This window comes from Takifugu flavidus, chromosome 13 (assembly GCF_003711565.1).
Source record: "Takifugu flavidus isolate HTHZ2018 chromosome 13, ASM371156v2, whole genome shotgun sequence".
Lineage (NCBI taxonomy): Eukaryota > Metazoa > Chordata > Actinopteri > Tetraodontiformes > Tetraodontidae > Takifugu > Takifugu flavidus.
This window is the reverse complement of record NC_079532.1, coordinates 10,652,007-10,675,039: the sequence shown is the minus strand read 5'-3', so window position 1 is coordinate 10,675,039 and position 23,033 is coordinate 10,652,007. Positions and strand designations below refer to the sequence as shown.

The following is a 23,033-nucleotide window of genomic DNA, read 5'->3' as shown; positions in this document are numbered from 1 at the left end:
TTGATCAAAGACAACAAAGTTTGCAGGACTACTTTTCAGTTTTTTACCGGGTGCATTTCATTAATGTCCCAATTATCTATGTTATGTACATTACATTATTGTTCATTCGAAGTCACTTTCTGCCATTGCAAACCAGTTTTTAGTGCTCGACTCCATCAGAAGTTGTAGGCCATGCGCAGATCTCTGCTGGCAATGCCAACAGAGTAACGGACAGCTGGTATGAAGTGCAAATCTCCCAGAAGAGAGAAAGTCGGAAGCAGTTACGAAGCAACAAGATCACCTTGCTCTTGTCCAAAAAGAGAGGGGTGTGTAAAATGAGATGACTGCTGACTGTAGAGAGCCATGTTCTGACACCCAGTTGTCTTTTGGAACCACCCACCAGCAACCAAGAAGATTAGGATGGATTACAGTTTTGATTTTGCACAGCAGGTACTATTCACACATTATTTACCCTCAAGACCAAAAGGCTTTTATTTATATATATATATTAGTGTTTGATTTGTGAGACTCTTATGAATATACACAAACAGCTTTCATTGTACCCAATCTTCCAGATGCACTTTCCTTCAAGCCCTCTCCTCTCCTCTCCTCTCTCTCTCCTCTCCTCTCCTCTCCTCTCCTCTCTCTCTCCTACCTAATCTATCCTCTACCTGTCCTCCCCTTCTCTTCCCTCTCTACCCAGCCAGCAGCCCAGCAGGATGTTTCCCCTACATGAGCCTGGTCCTGCTCAAGGTTCTTTTGGCAGGCATTCTGCAATTCCTGAATTGAGATGCAAGCAGCCAAGTTTGTATGTGCAGCGTGCTGTGTTTGTCTTAACAGGGCATGAGCCAATGATTTACCACCATCTTCTGCCAAAGAGCACGACTTGACACAAGCTGATGTTTTGTGTTTTTTTTTTCTCTTGAGTATTGGTGACTGGTATCGCCAGTTATTATGAGTACCAATACTTTGAAATAAGGCTGGTATCGGCTGAGATTCACCAATTGCTAATCTAAATTTATTTGTGCGAATGGTACCCTATACGAGATAATCTTGAAGGGTTTTCTTCTGTTTTAATCATTTTATAGTGAGAACAATTTTTGAACAGTGTCTCATCAAAAAATGCTAAAATCAATATTTACCTTACTACCCTGTGAGATTATGTCAGTACATTAAATTATCATAAAATTGATACTCATTTATACTTTTACAACTATTCTAAATTCAGAAATATGTGGAAAATATATATGCAAAAATAATTATTGGTTGCAATTGTGTTACTTTTTTTGGTTCAGCTTTGCATAATATGCAAATTATATAAATATGCACATAAATCTAACACACTACCTCCACTATATATCAGTTTAGAAATCTGTTTGCAGTTTTTTTTAAACTGATGGATGTTTAAACATTAAATATCTGCAAATTGTTTGACAGTCTTCCCACAGCTCAATATGCCAATGTTGACTTAAACTTGTGTTTTGAAAGTTCAGTCTGTGAACATTCCCTGGATATGTTTTGGCAGTAGGTTATTCTTATCTTTGAATAATATTTCTGTTCTTTTGAACTTTTTTTGTATATTTGAAGAATCTTCTCCTGGTATTGACTGAAGCTTTGACTATTCCAAAGTAGTCATAGTGGTCTTGACTTGTTCACAAATCTGACTTTTGTTCAGCAACTCAATTCCGATATGCAGCTTGACGTAAAAAAAAAAAAAAATCCCACATGTAAAACATTTTGTTAATTTCTTGAAAGATTTAACAGAAAGTCAATGTTTGGCAATTGTTTTGTATCTTCTGAATATTAACACCAAGAAAGTTATTAATCAGTTTTGAGAAATAGTAAAATCCACTGACAAACTTTTTAGTAAGTAAACTGGTGCAACAGGTGATGATCCCCTATAAATCGCTTTACTTTGCATCTGTGAACTACATTAGTGGATTGCAAAAGAAGTTAAATCAAAATGACACGGAGAAAGTCAAGAGCAAAAATGTTTATTATGGTTTATTTTACATCATATTATATGACTACAAACAACCCAGGCTGGATCTTGTTACTCAGCTGCATCTTTTCCCTGTGAAATAAAGGTACATCAGTAACTTATTCATGAGTTTACACATGTGTATACAGGTAAAGGGATCAACAGATCTGTAAACAAAGCTTGGAAGTAAATTAAAGGCCAGATGTTATTTACCTTTCCAGAGTCACGGCTTTTGGCTCTGAGCTTGTTGACCTGGGACTCTGCAATGTCAGCACGCTCCTCAGCCTCCTCCAACTCATGCTGAATTTTCCGGCACTTGGACAAGTGAACATTAGCTTGCTCCTCCTGAAATACCACATGTAAATCATGAAAAAACAGACACAAATGGCGTAATTGAAAATATTTCGATAGCATACTGGTCCTTACCGCCTCCTCAGATTGCCTCTTGTAGGCCTTCACCTTGAGCTGCAATTTGTCCACCAGATCTTGCAGTCTGGTAACATTTTTCTTGTCCTCCTCAGTCTTTGAGAAAAAAATTAAAACCATACATGACTCTTCACAGAGGCTGCAAACATTAGATTTATGATATTAATGTTTGGAACATTAGACTACCTGGTAGGTGAGCTCTTTCACTCTCCTCTCATATTTGCGGACACCCTTAACAGCATCAGCCCCACGTCTCTGCTCAGCCTCAACCTCGGTTTCCAGCTCTCGTACCTTTATGAAAGCAGCAGAATGTTATGGACAATTTCATATGCATCCAAATTCACATTCACACTTTTATTCCGTATTTACCCTTGACTCGAGCTTTTGGAGTTGCTTTTTGCCACCCTTCATGGCAAGGTTCTCAGCCTCATCCAATCGGTGCTGCAGATCTTTAACAGCAACTTCCAGATTCTTCTTCATTCGCTCCAGATGTGCACTGGTGTCCTGCTCCTTTTTCAATTCCTCAGCCATCATGGCAGCCTGGAGAATGTAGAAGGAGCTCATAATATCTTGAAACGTATAGCTGCAAACACAACACATCAAAAACTAATTAAACTTACATCAGTAATTGCTTTCTTGGCCTTCTCCTCTGCATTCCTGGCTTCCTGAACCGTGTCATCCACTTCACTCTGGATCTGAACCAGATCAGACTCGAGCTTCTTCTTGGTGTTCATGAGGCTGGTGTTCTACAGTGAAAAAGAAATCCACGAATGATATTTTAGTATCTCCATTTTCATTACAAGTTAGATAGAAAGATGAAAGGAGGTGCCTTTTCACCTGAGAGTGCAGAAGTCCAACACGCTCACTGGCATCCACCAGCTCCTGCTCAGCAATTTTACGGCTTCTTTCCGTCTGTTCCAGTGCAGCTCTAAGCTCCTCGATTTCAGCAATCATTAGACCATTTCTGCGGTCCACCATTGCAGCCTGTTCCTTGAGGTCCTCCTGAGCTCTGACGGCATCATCAAGGTGTAGTTGTGCATCCTGGTGGAAAAATGTTGCTCAAATATTAATGTTGATTCCAAATTAGGACAGATGATCCAGCAGTGTGTGCTAACATACCTTGAGCTGTGCCTGCACATTTCTCAGTTGCTTCTGGGACTCAGCAGCCTGACGATTAGCATGGCTCAACTGAATCTCCATTTCATTCAAGTCTCCTTCCATCTTCTTCTTGATTCTCAGGGCATCGTTCCTGCTCCTGACCTCAGAATCCAGAGTGCTCTGCATGGAGTCAGTCACCCTCTGGCTGTTCCTTTTGATCTGCTCAATTTCCTCATCTTTCTCTGCCAGCTTCCTGTCTATCTCACCCTTAATCTGGTTGAGCTCCAGTTGGACGCGAAGGATCTTGGACTCTTCGTGTTCCAAAGTTCCCTAAATATTCAAGTATTCATTAAAGATTGTCTCCAAAATGTATTCTTAAGGGAGCTTTAAATTTGTCAAAAGTGATTTCTAAAAGTACCTCTGCCTCCTCAAGAGCTGTCTGGATCTCAGCCTTCTCTGTCTCCACCTGCTTTTTGGCCTTCTCCAGCTCGTGGATGCTCTTGCCAGTCTCACCAATTTGTTCGGTTAGATCTGAGATCTCCTCTACAAAGACACACGTGTACATTTGTCTTCAAACTTCTATTTCAGAGTATACTTTAGGATAGATATATATACCAAAGATATACAATTGTTTTTAGCACATGGCAAATGATCAACATGGTGTGGTCAGCACTTACGCTGGAGATTCTTGTTTTCACGCTTCATGGTCTCCAGCTGATCCAAAGCTTCCTCATAAGAGTTCTTCATTTTGAAGAGCTCAGTTCCAAGAGAACGTGCCTCCTTCTGAGCTCCCTCAAGCTCAGCCTGACCTTCCTCATACTTCTGTTTCCATTCTGCTAAGACCTGAGTAACAGACACAGTTTTTCGACTTGGTTTAATAAAATCTAAAGAACGTTAGCCTTCAATCTTCACATAGCACATCAAAGATGTTGAAACCTTGTCAAAGTTTCTCTGCTTCTTGTCCAGGTTGGCAGCCAGTCCATTGGCCCTCTCCACATCAATCATGAGGTCTTCAACCTCACTCTGGAGCCTTTGTTTGGTTTTCTCAAGTGAAGCACACTTGGAATTCACTGCCTCAATCTGTTCCTCGGCCTCTTGAAGACGTTGGGCCAGCTTCTTCCTGTTAATAGTTTATCATTTTGAGTTATAAAAGTGTACATCTCAGGTGTGCTCCACTTGCCACCGTATTTCCTCTTAAGCATGGGTATCAGTGTGCCCCCTCTATATCAATTCGTTATTTGAATGTTACTCACTTGGCTTCTTCAAGCTCCTCAGTGCGCTGGATAGCATCAGTTTCATACTTGGTTCTCCACTGAGCCACCTCACTGTTAGCCTTGGACATTCCACGCTGCAGCTCAGCCTTGGCCTCCTGCTCCTCTTCAAACTGCTCCCTCAGCAGATCACAGTCATGGCGGGCTGATTGCAGCCCATGGGCAAGAGCATTCTTGGCCTGGTGTAAGAAAATCAACCCATGTACAAAAGCTCTAATCCGTGAATGGAATTTACACACACTGAGCTTTACTAACCTTGACCTCCTCTTCAATCTGTCTCTTCAGCTCATCAATTTGCTGCGTGAAGGCCTGTTTTCCTCTGGTCAGTTGTGAGACGAGAGCTTCTTTCTCCTCAATCTGACGGCCAAACTCACCTGATGGAATGTCATATCGCATGAATGGTTGTCAGTTCTTTAAAGGATCAACAATCGATCATTTTGTGCAAACTCATAAATACCATTTTCTGTCAGGAGACGTGCTTTTTGGGCACCCAGATCATTGATCTGGCGGACATTTTCATCATTCTTGGTCTTCAGTTCACTGAGTTGGTCCTCAAGAGTACGGCACATCTTTTCCAGGTTTCCCTAAGAAGGAAAGGAGAGGTCGATAACAACAGTCAAATTTCACTACGTATTTTGACAGATTTACAAGTTAACACGTAAACAGGTTTCATACCTTGGCTTTAGCGACAGCCTCCATGTTGCTAGACAGGTCATCGATCTCCATCTTGTATTCGCTCTTTTCTTTCTCAAGCTTCTGCTTGACTCTCTGGAGGTTGTCGATCTGCTCTCCCAGCTCAGCAACGCTGTCAGCCTGCTTCTTGCGAAGAGCAGCTGCAGTGGCCTCATGCTGAAGAGTGGACTCCTCCAGGTCACGACGCAGCTTCTGGAACTCGGCTTCACGCTTCTTGTTCATCTCAATCTGAGCAGCAGTGGCTCCACCAGCTTCCTCCAGCCTTTCACTGATTTCTTCAAGTTCTCTGGAAAGGTCAGCTCTCTGCTTCTCAACCTTAGCACGGGCAGCGCGCTCAGCCTCAATCTCTTCCTCCAGTTCCTCAATACGGGCCTGTTGGTAGTAAAGGTGGCTTGTTATTTGAAGGAATACTCTTACTTTATAAAATGAAAACAGCTGTCTTTTCGACATGGTAACAACAGTACATGTTGTTACCTGAAGTTCCTTGATCTTCTTTTGGAGCTGAGCACCCAGGGACTGCTCATCTTCAATTTTGCTGAGAAGCTGACTGATTTCAAAGTCCTTCCTGAGAGGGTAAAAGAGGACAAAATCTATCATTTGAACATGTATGTACATACGTATACATACTTGGCTATTGTATGACTGTGTGTCTTAATACAGTTCCCATTCCAACAAATGGACTGGTTATTGTTTATATTTAGGGGGGCTACTATACTTTTTCATTTTCTCGTCAGACTGCTGCTTGTCATTCTCCAGATCCATTATGGACTCCTGCCGCCAGTTTCAGATCACCCTCCAGCTTTCTTTTGGCTCTCTCAAGGTCCATGCGCAGCTTCTTTTCTTGTTCCAAAGAGCCTTCAAGCTGAGCATCAATATGACTTCATTATTATCTCAATAAAGATACAGTATTTGTTGATTTGTATGTCCTTGGAAACTTACATCATCCACTTGCTGCTCAAGTTTGGTCTTGGCCTTGGTCAGAGTATTAACCTTGTCTTCCTCAGCTTGCAGATCATCAAGAGTCTGCTGATGAGCCTCCTGAAGAGCTTTCTTCTCCTTGGTCAACTTAGCAATGCTCTCATCTTGAGAAGCCATTTCCTCAGTCAGGTTTTTCACCTAATTTCAAAAGTAAGGTGTGTGTGTCATTATTCTCTACAGTAGTCTTCACATTGAAAGCCATATGGTAGGCAGTATGCCGAATACTCGGCACGAACCTTATTTTCAGTGGCATGTTTCTCCTTCTCCACTTTGGCCAAGGTGAGTTCCAAGTCATCAATATCCTTCTTCAGCTCAGAGCATTCGTCCTCCAGCTTTCTCTTCTTGGCAGTCAGCTCAGCATTGATTTCTTCTTCATCCTCTAGTCTCTCAGTGGTCTCCTTCAGCTTTGCCTCCAGTTGAATCTTGCTCTTGATAAGACCTTCACATCTTTCCTCAGCATCAGACAGATTCTCTGACTCCTATTTTTTTCAATGATAACTGAAGTTAGGACAACATCAATGAATCCCCTAAGAAACTCAGTTTCTGACTCTGCACTTACTGATGCCACTTGCAGCTGGAGATCATTCTTCTCCTGCAAAAGGGACACCATCTTCTCCTCTAGTTCCTTCTTCTTGGCCAGGGCAGCAGCCAAGTCTGTCTGCATCTTCTCATAGTTCTCCTTCATCTGAGCTAACTCCTTTTCAGTTTCTGCACTCTTCAGGAGAGGCTTGATCTTATAGTACACGTGCATCCATGGCCAGTTTTTCACATTCATGAATGAGCGGACGTTGTATTGAATGGTATATATGGCATCCCTGTCGATAAGAAGAGTGTGCCGTTAATTTATTGACATTTACAAAATCGACGTGCACCTAAATACATCTGCTTTCTACGTGCCTCCTTGCAGTCATCTTCACAAATTCTTTTCTCATGAGATAACCACGGCAGAGAGCCTGAGTCATGGTGACCAGAGCTGCCAGTTTGTCATCTCTCATCTCCTCAAGTGTACCCAGAAGACCAGCCTTGAAAAACACCTGAGAAACAGAGGTAATTCATATTTTTAATGATACATCAGGCATTTTTTGACATTTCCTCAATTGTTTAAACTATTTCCCAAGTTTTATATATCATATCCGGCACTAGGGTACATCGTATTACCTTGGTATGGCCGAACCTGTACTGGTCGTGATCAACATCAATTGATCCAAGAAGCTTCTCTGAAGCCTTCTTATCAATGAACTGACCCTCAGGGATGACACTGGCATTCAAGACCTTGTATCTTTATGGAGACAGTCAGGAGTCTTCATGATAAATTTGTACATATTGCATTTAAAATGCTTCTTTTTTTGGACAGAATACCTCTGCTTGAAATCACCATAGACGATTCTGCTTGGGAAACCTTTCCTGCAGATTCTGATACCCTCCAGCACACCATTACACCTGAGCTGATGGATGACAAGGAAGTTCTCCATCAAACCTGTTAAAAGAGCAAATGTTTATTATTTGAAATAAAATTTCACTGTTGTGAAAGTAGCACATCATTGAGAGATCCAATGTAAACAAAACCTGACCACAAACATTCTGTTGTGATTGTGGTGTGGTTTTTATACCTGGAGTTTTTGACTCGTTGGGAATCAAGCAACGCACAAAGTGAGGATGGGTGCTCCTCAAGTTGGTCATGAGCTTGCCCAAGTTCTCCTGTGGGGCCAAAATGGTTATATATTATTACTGAGATACTTGAGTTACTTTCAAGAAGAAACAATTTTAAAAAATGATGTAATCTTACCCTAAATTGTGAAGACACAGTCTGCATAGAGCCACCCTTCTTCTTGCCTCCCTTCTTGCCACCAGCAGGCTCTGTAGATAATTTAAGTTCATAAGTTTGGCTGATTTAGACCCATTGCGGTTGAATTTACTGAAGTAAAAGTCCTACCATCCACAACAGGAGGATACAGGGTAGAGAGCAGCTTAACTGGAGACTTCTGATACAGCTGCACAACCGACTCATTCAGTGGATCCTTGTTCTTGTCCAGCCAGCCACTGATATTGTAGTCCACAGTACCAGCATAGTGCACCAGGGAGAAGTGGGCCTCAGCCTTTCCCTTGGCTGGCTTTGGCTTTTCAAAAGCTTTGTTTTTGCCCAGATGCTGATCATACAGCTTGTTCTTAAAGGATGTGTCTGTGGCCTTGGGGAACATGCACTCCTCTTCAAGGATGGAGAAGATGCCCATAGGCTAGAAAAGGTGTGCAAATACACAGATGTAAGTTACATATTCAACTGTAGCCAAACCAAGAAATACATAGATATAAAAGGGTCTCAAGATACAACTAGAATAATACCTTCTCAATCAGCTCAATGCAGGCAGCCAAGTCCATACCAAAGTCAATGAACTCCCAGTGAATACCCTCCTTCTTGTATTCTTCTTGTTCCAGGACAAACATGTGGTGATTGAAGAACTGTTGCAGTTTTTCATTGGTAAAGTTGATACACAGCTGCTCCATGCTGTTGTACTGTAAGGATACAGTTGTTCAGTATAATGCCTGACACCAAGGCTATTCAAAGACTGAAGGTGAACAGTTTGTTGTTTGATTTACATCAAAAATCTCAAAGCCAGCAATATCCAAGACACCAATGAAGAACTGCCTTGGCTGTTTAGTGTCCAACATCTGGTTGATACGGACGACCATCCACAAGAACATCCTCTCATAGATAGATTTAGCCAAGGCAGGCACTGAGTTATTAACCTGAAAAAGCAGACATGTGGTGTAAATAAACCTGGACTACTGGTTTGCAAAAATGAATATCAATATGTGTCTTCTATTCCTTAGCTGATGTCTCACAAAAGTTACTCATACAGACAGGATAAAGCTGGAACATTTATTCTTAGCTGCATTGTCTCAGACTGTGAACAATTTCAAACGTGCATGATTCCTCTCCCATACCTGAGGGACTGTCTGTCCCTTGGTAACAAACTCATTTCCGACTTTCACCCTGGGATAGCACAGAGCCTTCAGCATATCAGCAGAGTTCAAGCCCAGCAAATAAGCAACTTTGTCAGCATCTGAAAATCATGTCACACTTTGTAGTTAGTGCATAGAGGATGTGGCCTTGACTTTCCTTGCTGCAGTTGCTGCAAGTCCAATAAAGACTTTTTCTACTTTACACTCACCCTCTGTGCCATCAGGCTCAGCCTGCTCCTCACGTTGTTTCTGCTTGAACTTCATGTTACCATGATGAAGCACAGCACCAGTCATTTTGTAGATGCTCATCTTTTCTTCATTAGAGAAGCCCAGGATATCAATAGCATTCTAATCAAACAGAAATGCAAATATAAAGATTCCAAATGGTCCTGTTTTTTCATTTCTTTTAACAATGCCAGAGACAACTGATCATTTTGAGTTTTCAGCTTCATAAGTCTCACATCAGTAGCTTCCAGCTCAACTTTGTCGTCAATGCTGGCCACAGTGATCTGACCCTGGCTACACATGGGGAAGTCATAGGGGTTGGTCGTGATAAGTGACATTTCTAGAAGAAAAAAAAAAGTTAAAAAGTCAGTAGTCTGTTGAATGTTAGAAAAAAAACTTGCTAGATTACAAGTAGTGTTTACCAATCAGCTCAGGTTTGTGGTTGGTCATCATCTGGTAGAAGATATGGTAGCCTCTTTCATCGGGAAGCTGGAACGTCACTCTAGACTTCTCCAGCAGATCTGTCAAAGTGGTTTAACAGTTAGAGCTTGGCCAAAATGGGAATGTGTGCATCACCTTAAGTCTTACTTACATGTCTCAATATCAGCACTAGACAGTTTGCCGCTTGTGCCAAAATGAATTCGGATGAATTTACCCTATTGAGGAAAAAAGTATGAATATGAAGGGGCCAAAAGGAAGAAAACTCACACAATTAAAAATCTCTCTGTACTTACAAAACGAGACGAGTTGTCATTCCTCACAGTTTTGGCATTACCATAAGCTTCCAAGAGGGGGTTAGCAGCAATAATCTGATCCTCAAGTGAGCCCTATAGTCATTAGAAGTGATGTGAAAGGACTTAGTGTGTGTTTAGGACAGGAAAAATACATATTTATCATTGGCTAAGGTAACATACTCCCATCTTTGATTCCTTCTTTTTCTCCACCACCAACAGCGATTGTGGCAAAGTACTGAATGACACGCTTGGTGTTGACAGTCTTTCCAGCACCAGATTCTCCACTAGGTGCATGTAAAGATTTGTTAAAAATCAGTTGAACGTATGTATTTGATCAAATTTAACAAATATAACTTACGTGATCAGGACAGACTGATTTTCCCTGTCTGTTAGAGAAAACAAAAAAATTATAAATATTTGCTAATGTACATACAAAAACCTGTTTTTTATTCATTTATTTTCCTATCGCTTACCTGTGAGCATGTTTTGATATGCATTGTCAGAAACAGAGAAGATGTGGGGTGGAGCCTCCATACGCTTCTTGCCTCTATAGGCACTTACAACTTCAGAATCGTACACAGGAAGCCATTTGTAAGGATTCACAGTGGCACAGAACAACCCAGAATAGGTCTGAAAGTAACCAGAGATAATCAGTTGTTAGTCCATCTTCACCATTTAGCAAACGTCCGGTATCCCATCAGTCAGTGTCTTACGTAGATCATCCATGCTGCATAACGCTCTTTGAGATTATACAACACAGAGGCTTCATTGAGATGGGTCATCATAGCCATGTCCTCAATTTTGTCAAATTTGGGAGGATTCATTGGAGTGACGTCATCTTCTTTGACTGTCCTCTCCTGCAAGAGCGACAGTATTTTTGAAGCAATTTTTAACCATGTTTACTCTTAATTCATCTGGACTTAAATGATACCCACCTCCTCAGTACCCAGGACTTTGACCGTGACCTTAGCACCATCTTTCTTGAGAATTGTTCCCTTCAAGTACAGCTCTTTAGCATCAGCTACGTAGCAGGCACTCTTGGCATCAAAAGGTTTGTTTTGAGCCTCAATTCTCTCCTTCTCTGGTTTCCGGAGATAAATGGCAGCTTTGCCATAAATGGCCATCTCCGCATCTGTACTCATGGTGGCGGCTTATGTCTGTTAGATAATTACAGAGGATTTGAATGACTTAAGTTATGTTAATTAAGATAATGACTAGACTAATTTGTGTGGGGTTTTTTTTAGCAATGGAATCCAGCTTAATACTGTATAATATTACTGCTGAACTGAGAATATCAGAATAATTTGACACATTTTTAGTTATTTAAGGATCAATCAATTAATTGTTATGTTGCCTTTACCTTGCTGCTCCTATGGGGAATTGTATTCTCTGTGGCTGTTAAAAGAATATATGTGATAAGAAAAGAAAATTCAACAGTTAGAAATTTCAAAAATGTGAACATTTTGATTTGTTGAATTTGGAGATATTTAAGTGGTTTAACTAATTTGAAAAATCAAAAACACACAACAACTAAACAATATTTACCACCAACTCACGGGTCTCCTGTTCCACACTGATGTCTCCAAAGGGGTCCTTATATTCACAGGGGCTTTGCTGACACAGCCAAGTTATATGTAGTGTATGTGCCAAATAAGGAAAGGGTGACGGTAAAAAGGAGACACATGTTGTAAGTCAATACATGTGATGTTTAAGGTTTCACCTCATACCAGTTGCTCTTGGACATGAACCCTAAACAGATCAATAATCTATGATGGAAGCTATTCTGAAGCATCACTCAACTTGAAATAATGTGCTGAAAGGAATGTTTGATTTAATGTCAATGCTGCTTTTTCTCTCATAATATTACATAATTGGTTGTCTTAAAATGATATCATACTTAGAAAATTAGAATTTAGGTTTACTAGATTAGCTTTCATTAGTCAAGGTTTATTTATGTAAAATGACTTTTAATAAATACCTCTGTAAGAAACACAAAACTCTTTTTTGTAAATCCATTACTATCCATTTGAATAAAAATTCAATCTTGGTTTCAGAGATGGATGGAGATCCAAATCAATCATTTTGATTGAAATTAAAAGAATTTTCCCCTTTTAGAGTTAGATAAGAGAAGGATACTTTATTTCTTTAAAACCGGCTTACTTTATTCACTCCTGTTGTGATCATCATCACCTTCTGCTGCACATTTCCCCCAGGGCAGAAAATATTCGTGTCATTTCAATTGTTTTGTTGTTACGTCAATGATATATGCTATTAATACTTGTGGCCATCTCACTGTGACAGTCCACATGTTTTGTTCATATCCTCTTATTTATGGTCACCTATTTGCAACTTCAACTTTTGCCTGTTAAACAGTTCAACCCAAGCCCCTATTGATAGTTGGCGTAAAAGGTTTTTCAGGTCCAAAACTCTCACTGCTTTATCTTTTTTTGTTGTTGTTCATACAATTTGTAATTTCCTCTAGTAACTCTGTATAGAATTCCTCCTTGTTTTTCCCGTTCTGTCTTATTTTTATCTTTATTTTATTCGGGCAGTGCCTGGGCAGCTGGGAAGGTCCTCGGGCCCTATAAATAGGTTTGGCGGCCATTGTTTCTTCTTCTTGGTCTGTTGTATTGTGGACTCCTGAAGAAGGCAGCCAGCGATGCGTTGATGCCCATGTGGCATGTAAGTAATTTCCTTTGAGTTCAGATGGTGATTTGTTTGCATTAAATGTATAATTTAACCATTCTGTAAACCTGAATCTACATTCTTTGTTATCTCAGATACCACACCCAAACTTGACTGCCTGTTATTGAATAAAGCCATTGAGTGCACTCTCTTGCTGTCCTGTGACTCTCTGACCAGAGCGCCCACTGCAGATGAGGAGACTGGCAAATTATTGGAGGGATTCTCATCATTTGCATTAAATCCCTCACATTTGGTCCTTTGAGCCAGATCAGCCCCACCTGCAGTAGCTAAAACATGGCAGAGCAGAGAGTGGCCTCAGAAGATTCACCAAAGACGACCAGAAGGAGGCGCCCTCCAGCATATCTTCAAGATTTTGAAGTAATGCTGCCACCGTCCTTGGTGGAAACCCAGACAATTAATGCCAACCCTGAATGGCTGCAGCAATCAAGTCCGCCGGTCGATACCACTTGGACAATGAGGCAGCCAGAGCCAGTGTTCGGGCATCAGATGGGGTCCACCACTCAAGGAGTGGGACAAAGAAGGCCACCTCCACCAGAACAGTTGCCTAAAACTGTGAAGAGGGACGAATCATCTCCTGCAGACAGCAAAGATGAATACGAAGTGGAGCAGCACAGCGGCAGCAGTGGATCAAGCACGCCGGAGTCGTCTCATCCAACCTGTGATATCGGCCACAGGTACGTCGCCTTGCATCAGTCGTCCACTACCCCCAGTGCAGTACCTGCACCAACTTGTGCCCTCATATCAGCACTGCTGATACAATCGGCTGGAAGCCATGCACCTGTTCCCAAAGGTCCTGCATGTAATCGCCAATCCGAGCTCCAAAGTGTATCTCACGACTCCCACAGTTGGGACCACTCTTATCCCTGCCAAGCAGTCGAGCAAAGTTTACTTAAAGGTCGTCCCAGTCATTGTGAGCCATGGCAATAAAACCCTACATACTTACGCAATCCTGGACGCCGGTGCTGAGCGCACAATTATACTCCCTGCAGCAGTACGCTACCTCGGCCTGAGTGGTGAAGCAGAGTCCATGGCGTTGAGAACGATACGCCATGACGTTGCACACCTTTCGGGCTCCTCAGTGGACTTCCATATATCGTCTGCCACCAAACCTGAAGTGAAACACAAAGTTCAAGGTGCCTTCACAGCTAGTCGCCTGTCCTTGACAGAACAGTCCTACCCAGTGGCAGCCCTGCAGAAGCGCTACGACCATCTTCGAGGACTTCCAATTCAGTCCTTTGACAAGATGTATCCCCTTCTCCTGATTGGTGCAGACAATACAGGTCTTATCGCAGCGAAGGAGCAGGTCTGCTTAGGCCTACTTGGAGGACCAGCTGCCGTCAATACCGAGCTGGGATGGGCGCTGCAAGGACCAGATGGTCTCACACCCCACCAGGTTCAAGCACAGGCCCTCTACTTCACCAACGTCCAATCACTCGCCGATGACCTATACCGCCAGGTGGAACGACTGTGGCAGGTTGATGTCTTGCCTTTCCAAAGTGAGAAGTTGGTAGTGCGCTCCCGACAGGACCAAGAGGCAATCAAAACCTTGGAGTCAGGTACGGTTCGAGTGAAGGTTGGTGACACACGTAGATATGCCATGCCTCTGCCTCGCAAGAAGGATGCACCACCACTACGTGCTACGATGGAGGCCGTGATGGCATCATACGGAGCCTACACATTGAACGTCGGCTGAAGAGAGACCCAGTAAAGGCCCAGATTTATGAGGACCATCCAGGAGCTCACCCAAAATCATGAGTGGAGATATGTCGACTCCCCGAGCAACCCAGCCGATGATGTCACACGCGGGAAGACCGTGGGTGAACTTATTCTCCCAAACCGGTGGATAGAGGGTCCAGTTTTTCCCCACCAGTCTTCCAAACATTGGCCCTCAGCTTCAATGAACTTGGAGAAAGAGGGTACTGAAGAACTCAAGCGGAGCACATTCTGTGGCCTCACTCAGACAGCAGAAGTAATTACCACTTCAGATGCAACTCAGTTCACGACCTGGTCGGAGGTGGTGAATGCCACACAACAGTCCATGCTTGGGTCAGTCTTGCAAGACCCAATGGCACCTTCCACAAGTTATAGAGATGCTGAACTACAAGTCTTGAGAACCTGCCAAGTGGACAGCTTCCCTGATGAGGTCAAGGCTCTTCGGAAGGGGAAACAGGTGTCTTGTAACAGCCGACTAAGCTGTCTCTCACCGGAGTGGGACTTGGCAACCGAATTGATTAGAGTTGGAGGCCGCTTCCAACGCATGGAAGAACCACACCCAGTTGACATTCATCCCATTGTTCTGGAACCTCATCACAAGTGGGTGAAGTTCCTTATTAGAGAAGTGGACAATCGGCTGTTGCATCCGGGGTCTGATCAAGTGTTTGCAGAGCTCCGACGACAGTAGTGGGTGTTGCAAGGACGACAGGTGGTCAAACACATCCAGAGAACCTGCACAGAGTGCAAGAAATGGAGAGGAAAGCCAACTGTACCTCTTATGGCTGATCTTCCAGCAGCACGCTTGCGACTGTTCAAACCGCCGTTCTACTCCACGGGAGTTGACTGTTTCGGACCTTATCTAGTGAAGGTTGGACACCGTAACAAGAAGCGCTGGGGCTTGATCTTCAAGTGCCTGACGACGAGGTGTGTGCATCTAGATCAAATAAATAGCTTGGACACAGACACCTTTCTTTTGGCTCTGAGGAGATTCATCGCTCGCCAAGGAACCCCATCAGAAATTTATTCCGATCAAGGAACAAACTTCAGAAGTGCCGAAAGAGAACTGAAGGAAGCCTTCGCTGACATGGAACCACAGCTCCAGAAGAGTTCAGCTTCACATCAAATTATATTTAGATTCAACCCACCTGCATCCCCACACTTTGGTGGGATCTGGGAGCGGGAGATTCGCTCAGTCAAGAGGGCCTTACAAGTGGTGATTGGGGCCCAAGCAGTGCCTGAAGACATGCTACTTACCGTTTTGATTGAAGTTGAAGGAATCCTCAATGCCAAACCACTTGGGTACGTGTCCTCTGATGTAGCGGATCCTGATCCAGTGACGCCAAGTATTTTGCTGATGGGGCGGCGGGATGCATCATTACCTCAGGTGTCCTATGTCCCCGATGCCCTCACCAGAAGAAGATGGCGACAAAGCCTGATGATCGCAGACCATTTCTGGTCGCGTTTCATCAAAGGATATCTGCCAACCCTGCAAGTACATCAGAAGTGGCACATACCTACAAGCAATCTGGAAATAGGAACTGTGGTGATGATTGTGGATCCTCAACTGCAACGAGCCCAATGGCCGGTCGGGAAGATTGTGAAATTAAATGTCAGCGAAGATGGATACATTCGGGCTGCGGAGGTGAAGGTCAACATTGAATCAGCTCAGAAGCAAAAGAGCTTGTTAGGCAGAAAGTTGCTGACAGTTGTCTAAATGAAAGCCACACCTAAATGCCTGTTATATAGGAATGGCGATGATGGCGTTTTCCAAATATCTCCAAATTTAACCTCCATTATTAACAGGATAAAGGCTGAGGGTAGCTGTCCACCATCCTCACCACTCACAGGGGTCCTGTTTAATTACAAGATGATGATGAAGACACCTTATTAGCCTCTACAAAAGGAGAAAGCAGAGAGGCTCTTTGAGGTTAACACCTGTTTAGTTTTTTCATTTAATGATAGTGTTGTTGTTGGGGTCCGGGGTGGTGTCTGTTTTTTCCCCCTCCAGGGGGCGTTGGGGAGCTTCATTGCCTACAGCTGGTACTGTGGGTAGGCGCACCTGTGGGCGATTTCCACCTGGCTGCCTACTTAAGGAAGGAGCGCCTGCCCATCAGGGCCGGAGTGTCTTGTTGTCTCTGTTGCTGCCCTGTTTGTTTCCTGACATGCTCAAGGTCTCCATGCCGTTCTGCTGGACCGGTGAGCATGCTGCATCCGGTTCCTGGGTTCCCTGCAGTCCGGGAGGACTGCTTCTGGTCTTGGACCCCATGAAGTGTGGATCCTACTCCTGAGCTACCCGCAGTCCAAGAGGACTGTTTGTCTTTGTGTTGCCCTCCCTGTAATAAAACTCATTTGGACTCTCTTACCACCGTGTTCTGGTCTGCTCTCGGGTCCTCTCTAAAACCCATTTTGTAACAGTTGTGCCACAATAAAACTTGCAGCTTTGTTCTCTTGAACAAAGCAATGGTGGAAACAGCACAGCTTACTCCTGTAAAATGATATTTAGCATTGACTGACAACTTCATATGACACCACGTGGACATGGATCTGTGAAAGGTCGCATCATCAGGCTCAGTAGTCAGTTACAGAGTCATGGTTCAGGTTTAAAACAGTCAGTTTATTCCGTTCAATTCCAAAAACCAGAAAGGCTGATAATCTGGTCACTTGATGGGATAGGATAGGATAGGATAGGATGGCACGTAGGCACAACTTGTGTGGAACTGTCTAGCTGGATTTCTATTACTGAATTGATGCATTTTGGATGTAAAGATTGATGTCAATTTTTTTATTATTAAAAATTACACTTAGGGCCTCCAAAAGCTTAACAAAAGGGGTTGAAATGTGATGTTATGTTGCTTAAAATGTAACACATGTAATTATGGAATGCAATAAATATGAAACAGAGGGAATGAAAAGATAAAGTCTATGAACTGCAGTGACCGATGGATGTTTTAAAGTTTTAAAGACTTGAAAGTGAGATATGAGTTGTTTGGAGTCTCCATCATTCTTTGTGTCGTCTTTGTTTCCTTTTTTTATTTGTTATTAGTTTGTTTTGATTCCGTCGGATTTAGTTGTATGATACGGACAGGCTGTTCACACTCCCGGTCAGCAGGTGGCGATAGAGGACTCACAAATGGACTGAGATACGCCACTAATTTCCAGAAGAAGAAGCAGGAGGAGAAGAAGAAAACGCAGAAGAAGAAAGAGGAGGAGAAGAAGAAGGAGGAGGAGGAAGAAGAAGAAATAGAAATTTGTTTCTGCGATTTTTCCCTGGTAAGTTCCCGAGTTGTGTTGCACTAATAAAGATTATCCGCATTCACTGCACTTGTATGAAATTGTTACCTTTTACACCAGCTTTCGTGGCGTTTTTCTAACATTTAAGCTAACGTTACTTGGTTCTTTTGCAGTACTTTTCTGTGTTTTCCTTGAATGTAACGTCCTTAGAGTTGTTCATCTTTAAACCCGTTTATACCAGACAACCGATCCGAACCGGTGCTACTAAATCTTCCACATTCTTCGTCTTTGTAGGTGTAAATGTGCCGCAAATGCGCCAAACAAACATCTTATTTAATGCGGTAACAGAGTCGCAAACTTCCCAGCTTGAGTCATTTTATTGATGGTGTCTTGAGTCCAAATAGTTGCGGCCCAGTGAAACTTCCTGGGACTTCCTGGTCCCGGTGCTTGTCCACGTAGACGTCTAAGATGATCTTTGATCCCTTCTTGGTGTTTGCCTTTGGGGCAGGTGTCTGTGAGGTGAAAGCAGCTCCTTTACAAACGCTGTGAACGGAAAGATAAGAAGGTCTTAAAATTCTATCAGAATAAACATCGATTCCGGGACTGAAGAGCAGCAGGTCCCGAGCTTCCAGCCGAGCCTGACGATCCTTCAATAAATATGTAGGATATGTTCCTAAAGATTCCAAACATAGAACTAACAGCTGTGTCCGTGACCAAGAATAAATCCACGCTGGTTCTGGTTCATTCAGCTCATCGATCCATTTAGGTGTGTCAGCGGGACCGAGATGAGTCCCGTCACATCGAGTTACTTTGTCACGAATATTCCTGAATATTTCCCTTTTATCTGATATATTTGTGTTTTGTGTTTTGTACAGAATGTGGGAGTTCAACTGTCGCTCGTGTTGCCCCTCTGTGTGAGTCTCGTGTGCCTGTATCAATGTAGGCGTGTGTGTCCTCTGAAGGGTGTGTGTGGGTGTATGTGTGTGTGTGAGAGAACTGTAATCCCAAACCCACCACCAGACCAACATGTCCGTGAGTCCTTTTGCACCCGTTGCCTTCCTCCACCTCCTGTTGCTCCTCATCGTGTTCTCCACCCCCGTCATGTTGCAAGAGGACCCACAGACTAAATGTCCTACATGTGAGTGTGAGGATGTGGAACTAAATGCTGATGGACCATCACTTCTTGTCACGTGTCTAAACGCAGAGCTAAGTTCCTCTATGTCCTCTCGGTAAAAGTGGAACGACTGAAGCAAATCTAAGCTAGTTGTTGCTCAGACCGGCTTCAGTCCTGCTGACTCGCCCACAAATCGCTGTGGATCGATAAGATCCAGATCGATAGCTTAAAGTCGGTAAATTAGTGATCTGAGAATATCTTTGCCCCTGATGTCACATGTTTGTTCTTCACCTTCATTCTTTGGTTTCCTCAGGTCCGGCTAGTGCGAACACACCAGCTGCCCACTCCTCCACCAGGTCTACAGAGGTCACCAGACCTTCTCCGTCTGTGCACCCACCCACCCGGGCGGGTGGAGGCAACGGTTCGCTCGCCCGACCCACCCAGGCGGGTGGAGGCAACGGTTCGCTCGCCCGACCACCCAGGCGGGTGGAGGCAACGGTTCGCTCGCCCGACCCACCCAGGCGGATGGAGGCAACGGTTCGCTCGCCCGACCCACCCAGGCGGGTGGAGGCAACGGTTCGCTCGCCCGACCCACCCAGGCGGGTGGAGGCAACGGTTCGCTCGCCCGACCCACCCAGGCGGATGGAGGCAACGGTTCGCTCGCCCGACCCACCCAGGCGGATGGAGGCAACGGTTCGCTCGCCCGACCCACCCAGGCGGGGGGGGCGGGTGGACCGGTGGGGCAACGGTTCGCTCGCCCGACCCACCCAGGCGGATGGAGGAAACGGTTCCCTCGCCCGACCCACAGAGACAACAGCCCCCCTGTCTCCTGGCACCCCCCACGGGCCGGTTCAGGGCACTCATGGTCCCACTACTGCATTAGGAACCCCTCCAGAAACGGTCAGCACCGTTGGGTCGTCCTCTGTGGCAACAACAAAGACAAACTCTGCTGCAGCGACAACACTTTCCCGGCAGGAACACACGTCAGAACCTCCGGCTGAGCCCAGCACCCCAGGAACCTCCACGCTGCCGCCAGCAGGTGGCGCCACCACCTCTGTCAGCACAGCCACGTTCCTAAAGACGACAGCGTTGTCAGCAGCCTCCTCGGGTCCGGCGCCATCGCCCGACCGGACCTCCCCTTCACCTGCATCACCAGCTGCCACAACTGCCGCCACAACTGCCCCCCGTGGGGGCAGCACCCCCGCTGAGCCAGCGGTCTCGGGCACGAAGGTTGCAGCGGTAGAAGTGGCGGGGGCGGCGCTGACCCGACAGCTGGTGGACACGGCGTCTCTGTTGGCCATTGTTCTGTTCGGACTCATCTTCTTCTTGGTCTCCGTGGCTGTGTTTGTTTCGCAGGCCTACGAGAGCTACAGGAGGAAGGACTACACCCAGGTGGACTACCTGATCAATGGGATGTACGACTCGGGCGTGTGAGGCTGGCGGACGCTCGCCGCCGCTCCGCTCCTGCGGCGCCACCGCGAGACGAGAACATTCGCAACACGCCGACGGAGCGTTTCGGTCACTTCCAAACGGGTCTATTGTGGCCACGTGTTGAGTTGTATCAACACTAGTTAAGCTAGTTAAGCTGTGCCAAACGGGTCTCCTCACATTTCCGACTCTTATTCAGGGTTCCGGTTTCAGTTTTCTCCGTTTTCCCGACGATTTTTTTTGCACAGATTCCGAAAACATTTCAACGTCTTTCCTGCCTCAAAGGGCTTCTGGAACATTCTGATCACATTTCATGTAAAGAGGAAACATTTCATAAATGTAGCTTCTGTTGCAGGAGCGGTCAGACGGTACCATGGGGGGAACCTGCCGGTTGTTACCGTGGCAACGACCATGGTGACAGCTGGACAGGGGATCCTCTGCTGATCAATAGGTTGATGGTTTGATTCCGATTGTAAAACACATTGTATTGAAAGTGGTGCACCTGGATTAAAGCGGCCGACCCGTCTGGGAAGGAGCCGGACCAGAACCAGAGACGTCACAGCTCCGGTTCATTACACTAAAAACTGGGACTGGGACGGCGGCGCCGGCAGTGTTGGTGACACCTATTTCATGTTTCTCATTTGAGATGTCGAGTAAAAAGATTAAAACTCTTTTTTTTTTTTTTCGAGTTGGTCGTTAATTAGCAAACGAATGTATTTTATTTAAAATTATTTTTGTATCTTTTGGCGGTCGTCAGGCCCCAACCCACAAAGCAGCATGTATTGAAATGTGCCATTAAATTTGAATCTCACCAGAACCTTCGGATTGTTACGTCATTTTCACTGAAGTGATCCGATTCCACTTTAGTCGTTGGTTCTGTTCGGCACCACAAGGAAATACAGTCACTCATTTCCTGGACCTCTAGAACTAGAGGGGATGAGGGGGGGGCAGATGTTTCCTGGTGTTGACGTTCATGGCTGAAGGCTCTGAAGCACCTCCGAGATCCTCCTCCGGTCCCAGCACCACGGGGTCCATCCTCTAGTGACCCCACACCTCCGTCCCACCTGACCTCTTCACCGACCAATCACAACACCCCCTTACACGTGCGCGCGCACAGACGCACTGGGGCCAAAGTGTCAGTTGCGCTGCAGGTGCTGACTTCAGAACCGCCCTGAGCTGTCGCCCGTGTCTGTCCTGTCCTGTCCTCCTCGGAATGTCTCTGCCATCCGTGTCTCGGCTCTTCCGGAGCGCGCTGCGGACTCACCTGGTCCCCGCGGCGAACGTGACCTCCAAACCCGCCAAACATAACGTGACCACAGGGGTGAGTTCAAGTTCATCTGCACCCGACTGTCAGGAAACCGATGACTGGAACTCAATAATCCGATTACAATCTGTTCAGAACCACCTGGCGCGGTCCGGTCCGAAATGCTTTTCCTCCCCGGAGACTTTGATAATTGATAACTAATAATGTTTCACTTTAATTAAAGTGCGTCACTGTTGCGCCATTAATGCGCTCAGATCCAACACGTAGACACACACGAGCGCGCGCACGCACACACACACACACAGTTGGCCTCGGACTTTTAGTTTCGTATTTCAGCGTCAAGATCAGAAGTGAGACAATGTTTCTGATGGATTCGGTTCGGTTCTGGAAGACTGAAAACCGGCCGCTTTTTAACTGTGATCAAAGTTTGGAGATGGAGCTAATCAATAATCCATAATCAATAAAGCTCTCTTTGTGGGTTTGTGTGTGTGCACCCCAGGAGCAGGTCATAGCTATGACCGTGCTGTTTGTGGCCATCCTGGGTCCGTCAGGCTGGATCCTGTCTCACCTGGAGGACTATAAGAAGAAGGTGTAGGAGGACGCACAACAAGCGCTGCCGCACTTCAGACGGATATTTCTGCCCTTTACAGTAAAATACATCATCAAATCTGTTCAAACCACGGTGATCAGACTCTTTTGTCCACTGGATGTGTTTCATAGTTGAAGCCGACGCTATAGATTCTATAGGCGATGCTTTATTTCCTGGATTTAAAAGTACCTTCAGAAGAAATTTAATTACATAAAATGAGTAGACTGCAGGTTATCACCGTCCAAATATAAACAGGAGTAAAGCAGATATCACCTTTCAAAATAATATCTATGTTAATAAGTAGTGATGAGACTATTTAAAAAAAAAAAAAAAAAAAAAAAAACGGCCCGTAGTTGTAGTTCACACTATCACCACAGGGAGGCGACAAAATACGACACTACAAAGTAAAACTACTGATCGCCCTTTCAGGCATTCTGATAGATAACACGATTTTACATTCCTTTAAATTACAAAAAATAAAGTTGGCCAAAAATATTTCTTCCCTTTAGGGTTGAAAACGTGTCTTGAAAACCTAAAATGTAAAAAAATAATCTTTTTTTTATGGAACGCCCATGTCTGTTTGTTTTTAAAGTGATTTGAGCAGCATTTATATTTATTTTGAGTATTTCAGAGACTTAAATG

At 44.5% G+C, this 23,033-nt stretch overlaps 2 protein-coding genes, 1 long non-coding RNA gene and 1 pseudogene across 6 annotated transcripts; 2 read left to right on the top strand and 2 right to left on the bottom strand.

Moving 5' to 3' along the window:
• Positions 1 to 1,957: 1,957 nt before the first annotated feature.
• LOC130536472 (myosin heavy chain, fast skeletal muscle-like) lies at positions 1,958 to 11,993 on the bottom strand (annotated as a pseudogene).
• Positions 11,994 to 17,358: 5,365 nt separating this feature from the next.
• LOC130536476 (uncharacterized) lies at positions 17,359 to 21,596 on the bottom strand. Its single transcript, XR_008953348.1, has 2 exons — positions 21,351 to 21,596; positions 17,359 to 18,539 (listed from the first exon to the last, which is right to left on the bottom strand). It is a non-coding gene; the product is annotated as an uncharacterized LOC130536476 (long non-coding RNA).
• On the top strand, positions 17,927 to 21,355 carry wu:fa25f02 (translation initiation factor IF-2). Of its 4 annotated transcripts, XM_057052395.1 has the most exons (6): positions 18,018 to 18,035; positions 18,872 to 19,134; positions 19,424 to 19,504; positions 19,544 to 19,564; positions 19,642 to 19,758; positions 19,892 to 21,355. In XM_057052395.1, exons 2-6 carry the CDS (start codon positions 19,023 to 19,025, stop codon positions 20,542 to 20,544), a joined length of 984 nt encoding a protein of 327 aa, XP_056908375.1. In that variant the 5' UTR covers positions 18,018 to 18,035; positions 18,872 to 19,022; the 3' UTR covers positions 20,545 to 21,355. The 4 variants fall into 4 exon arrangements, with proteins under 4 accessions (XP_056908372.1, XP_056908375.1, XP_056908374.1 ...); XM_057052394.1 differs by having other exon boundaries at positions 19,424 to 19,564; XM_057052393.1 differs by having other exon boundaries at positions 19,544 to 21,355.
• Positions 21,597 to 21,603: 7 nt separating the features above from the next.
• On the top strand, positions 21,604 to 22,479 carry LOC130536469 (cytochrome c oxidase subunit 8B, mitochondrial). Its single transcript, XM_057052467.1, has 2 exons — positions 21,604 to 21,859; positions 22,302 to 22,479. Exons 1-2 carry the CDS (start codon positions 21,752 to 21,754, stop codon positions 22,395 to 22,397), a joined length of 204 nt encoding a protein of 67 aa, XP_056908447.1. The 5' UTR covers positions 21,604 to 21,751; the 3' UTR covers positions 22,398 to 22,479.
• The last annotated feature ends 554 nt before the right edge of the window (positions 22,480 to 23,033 follow it).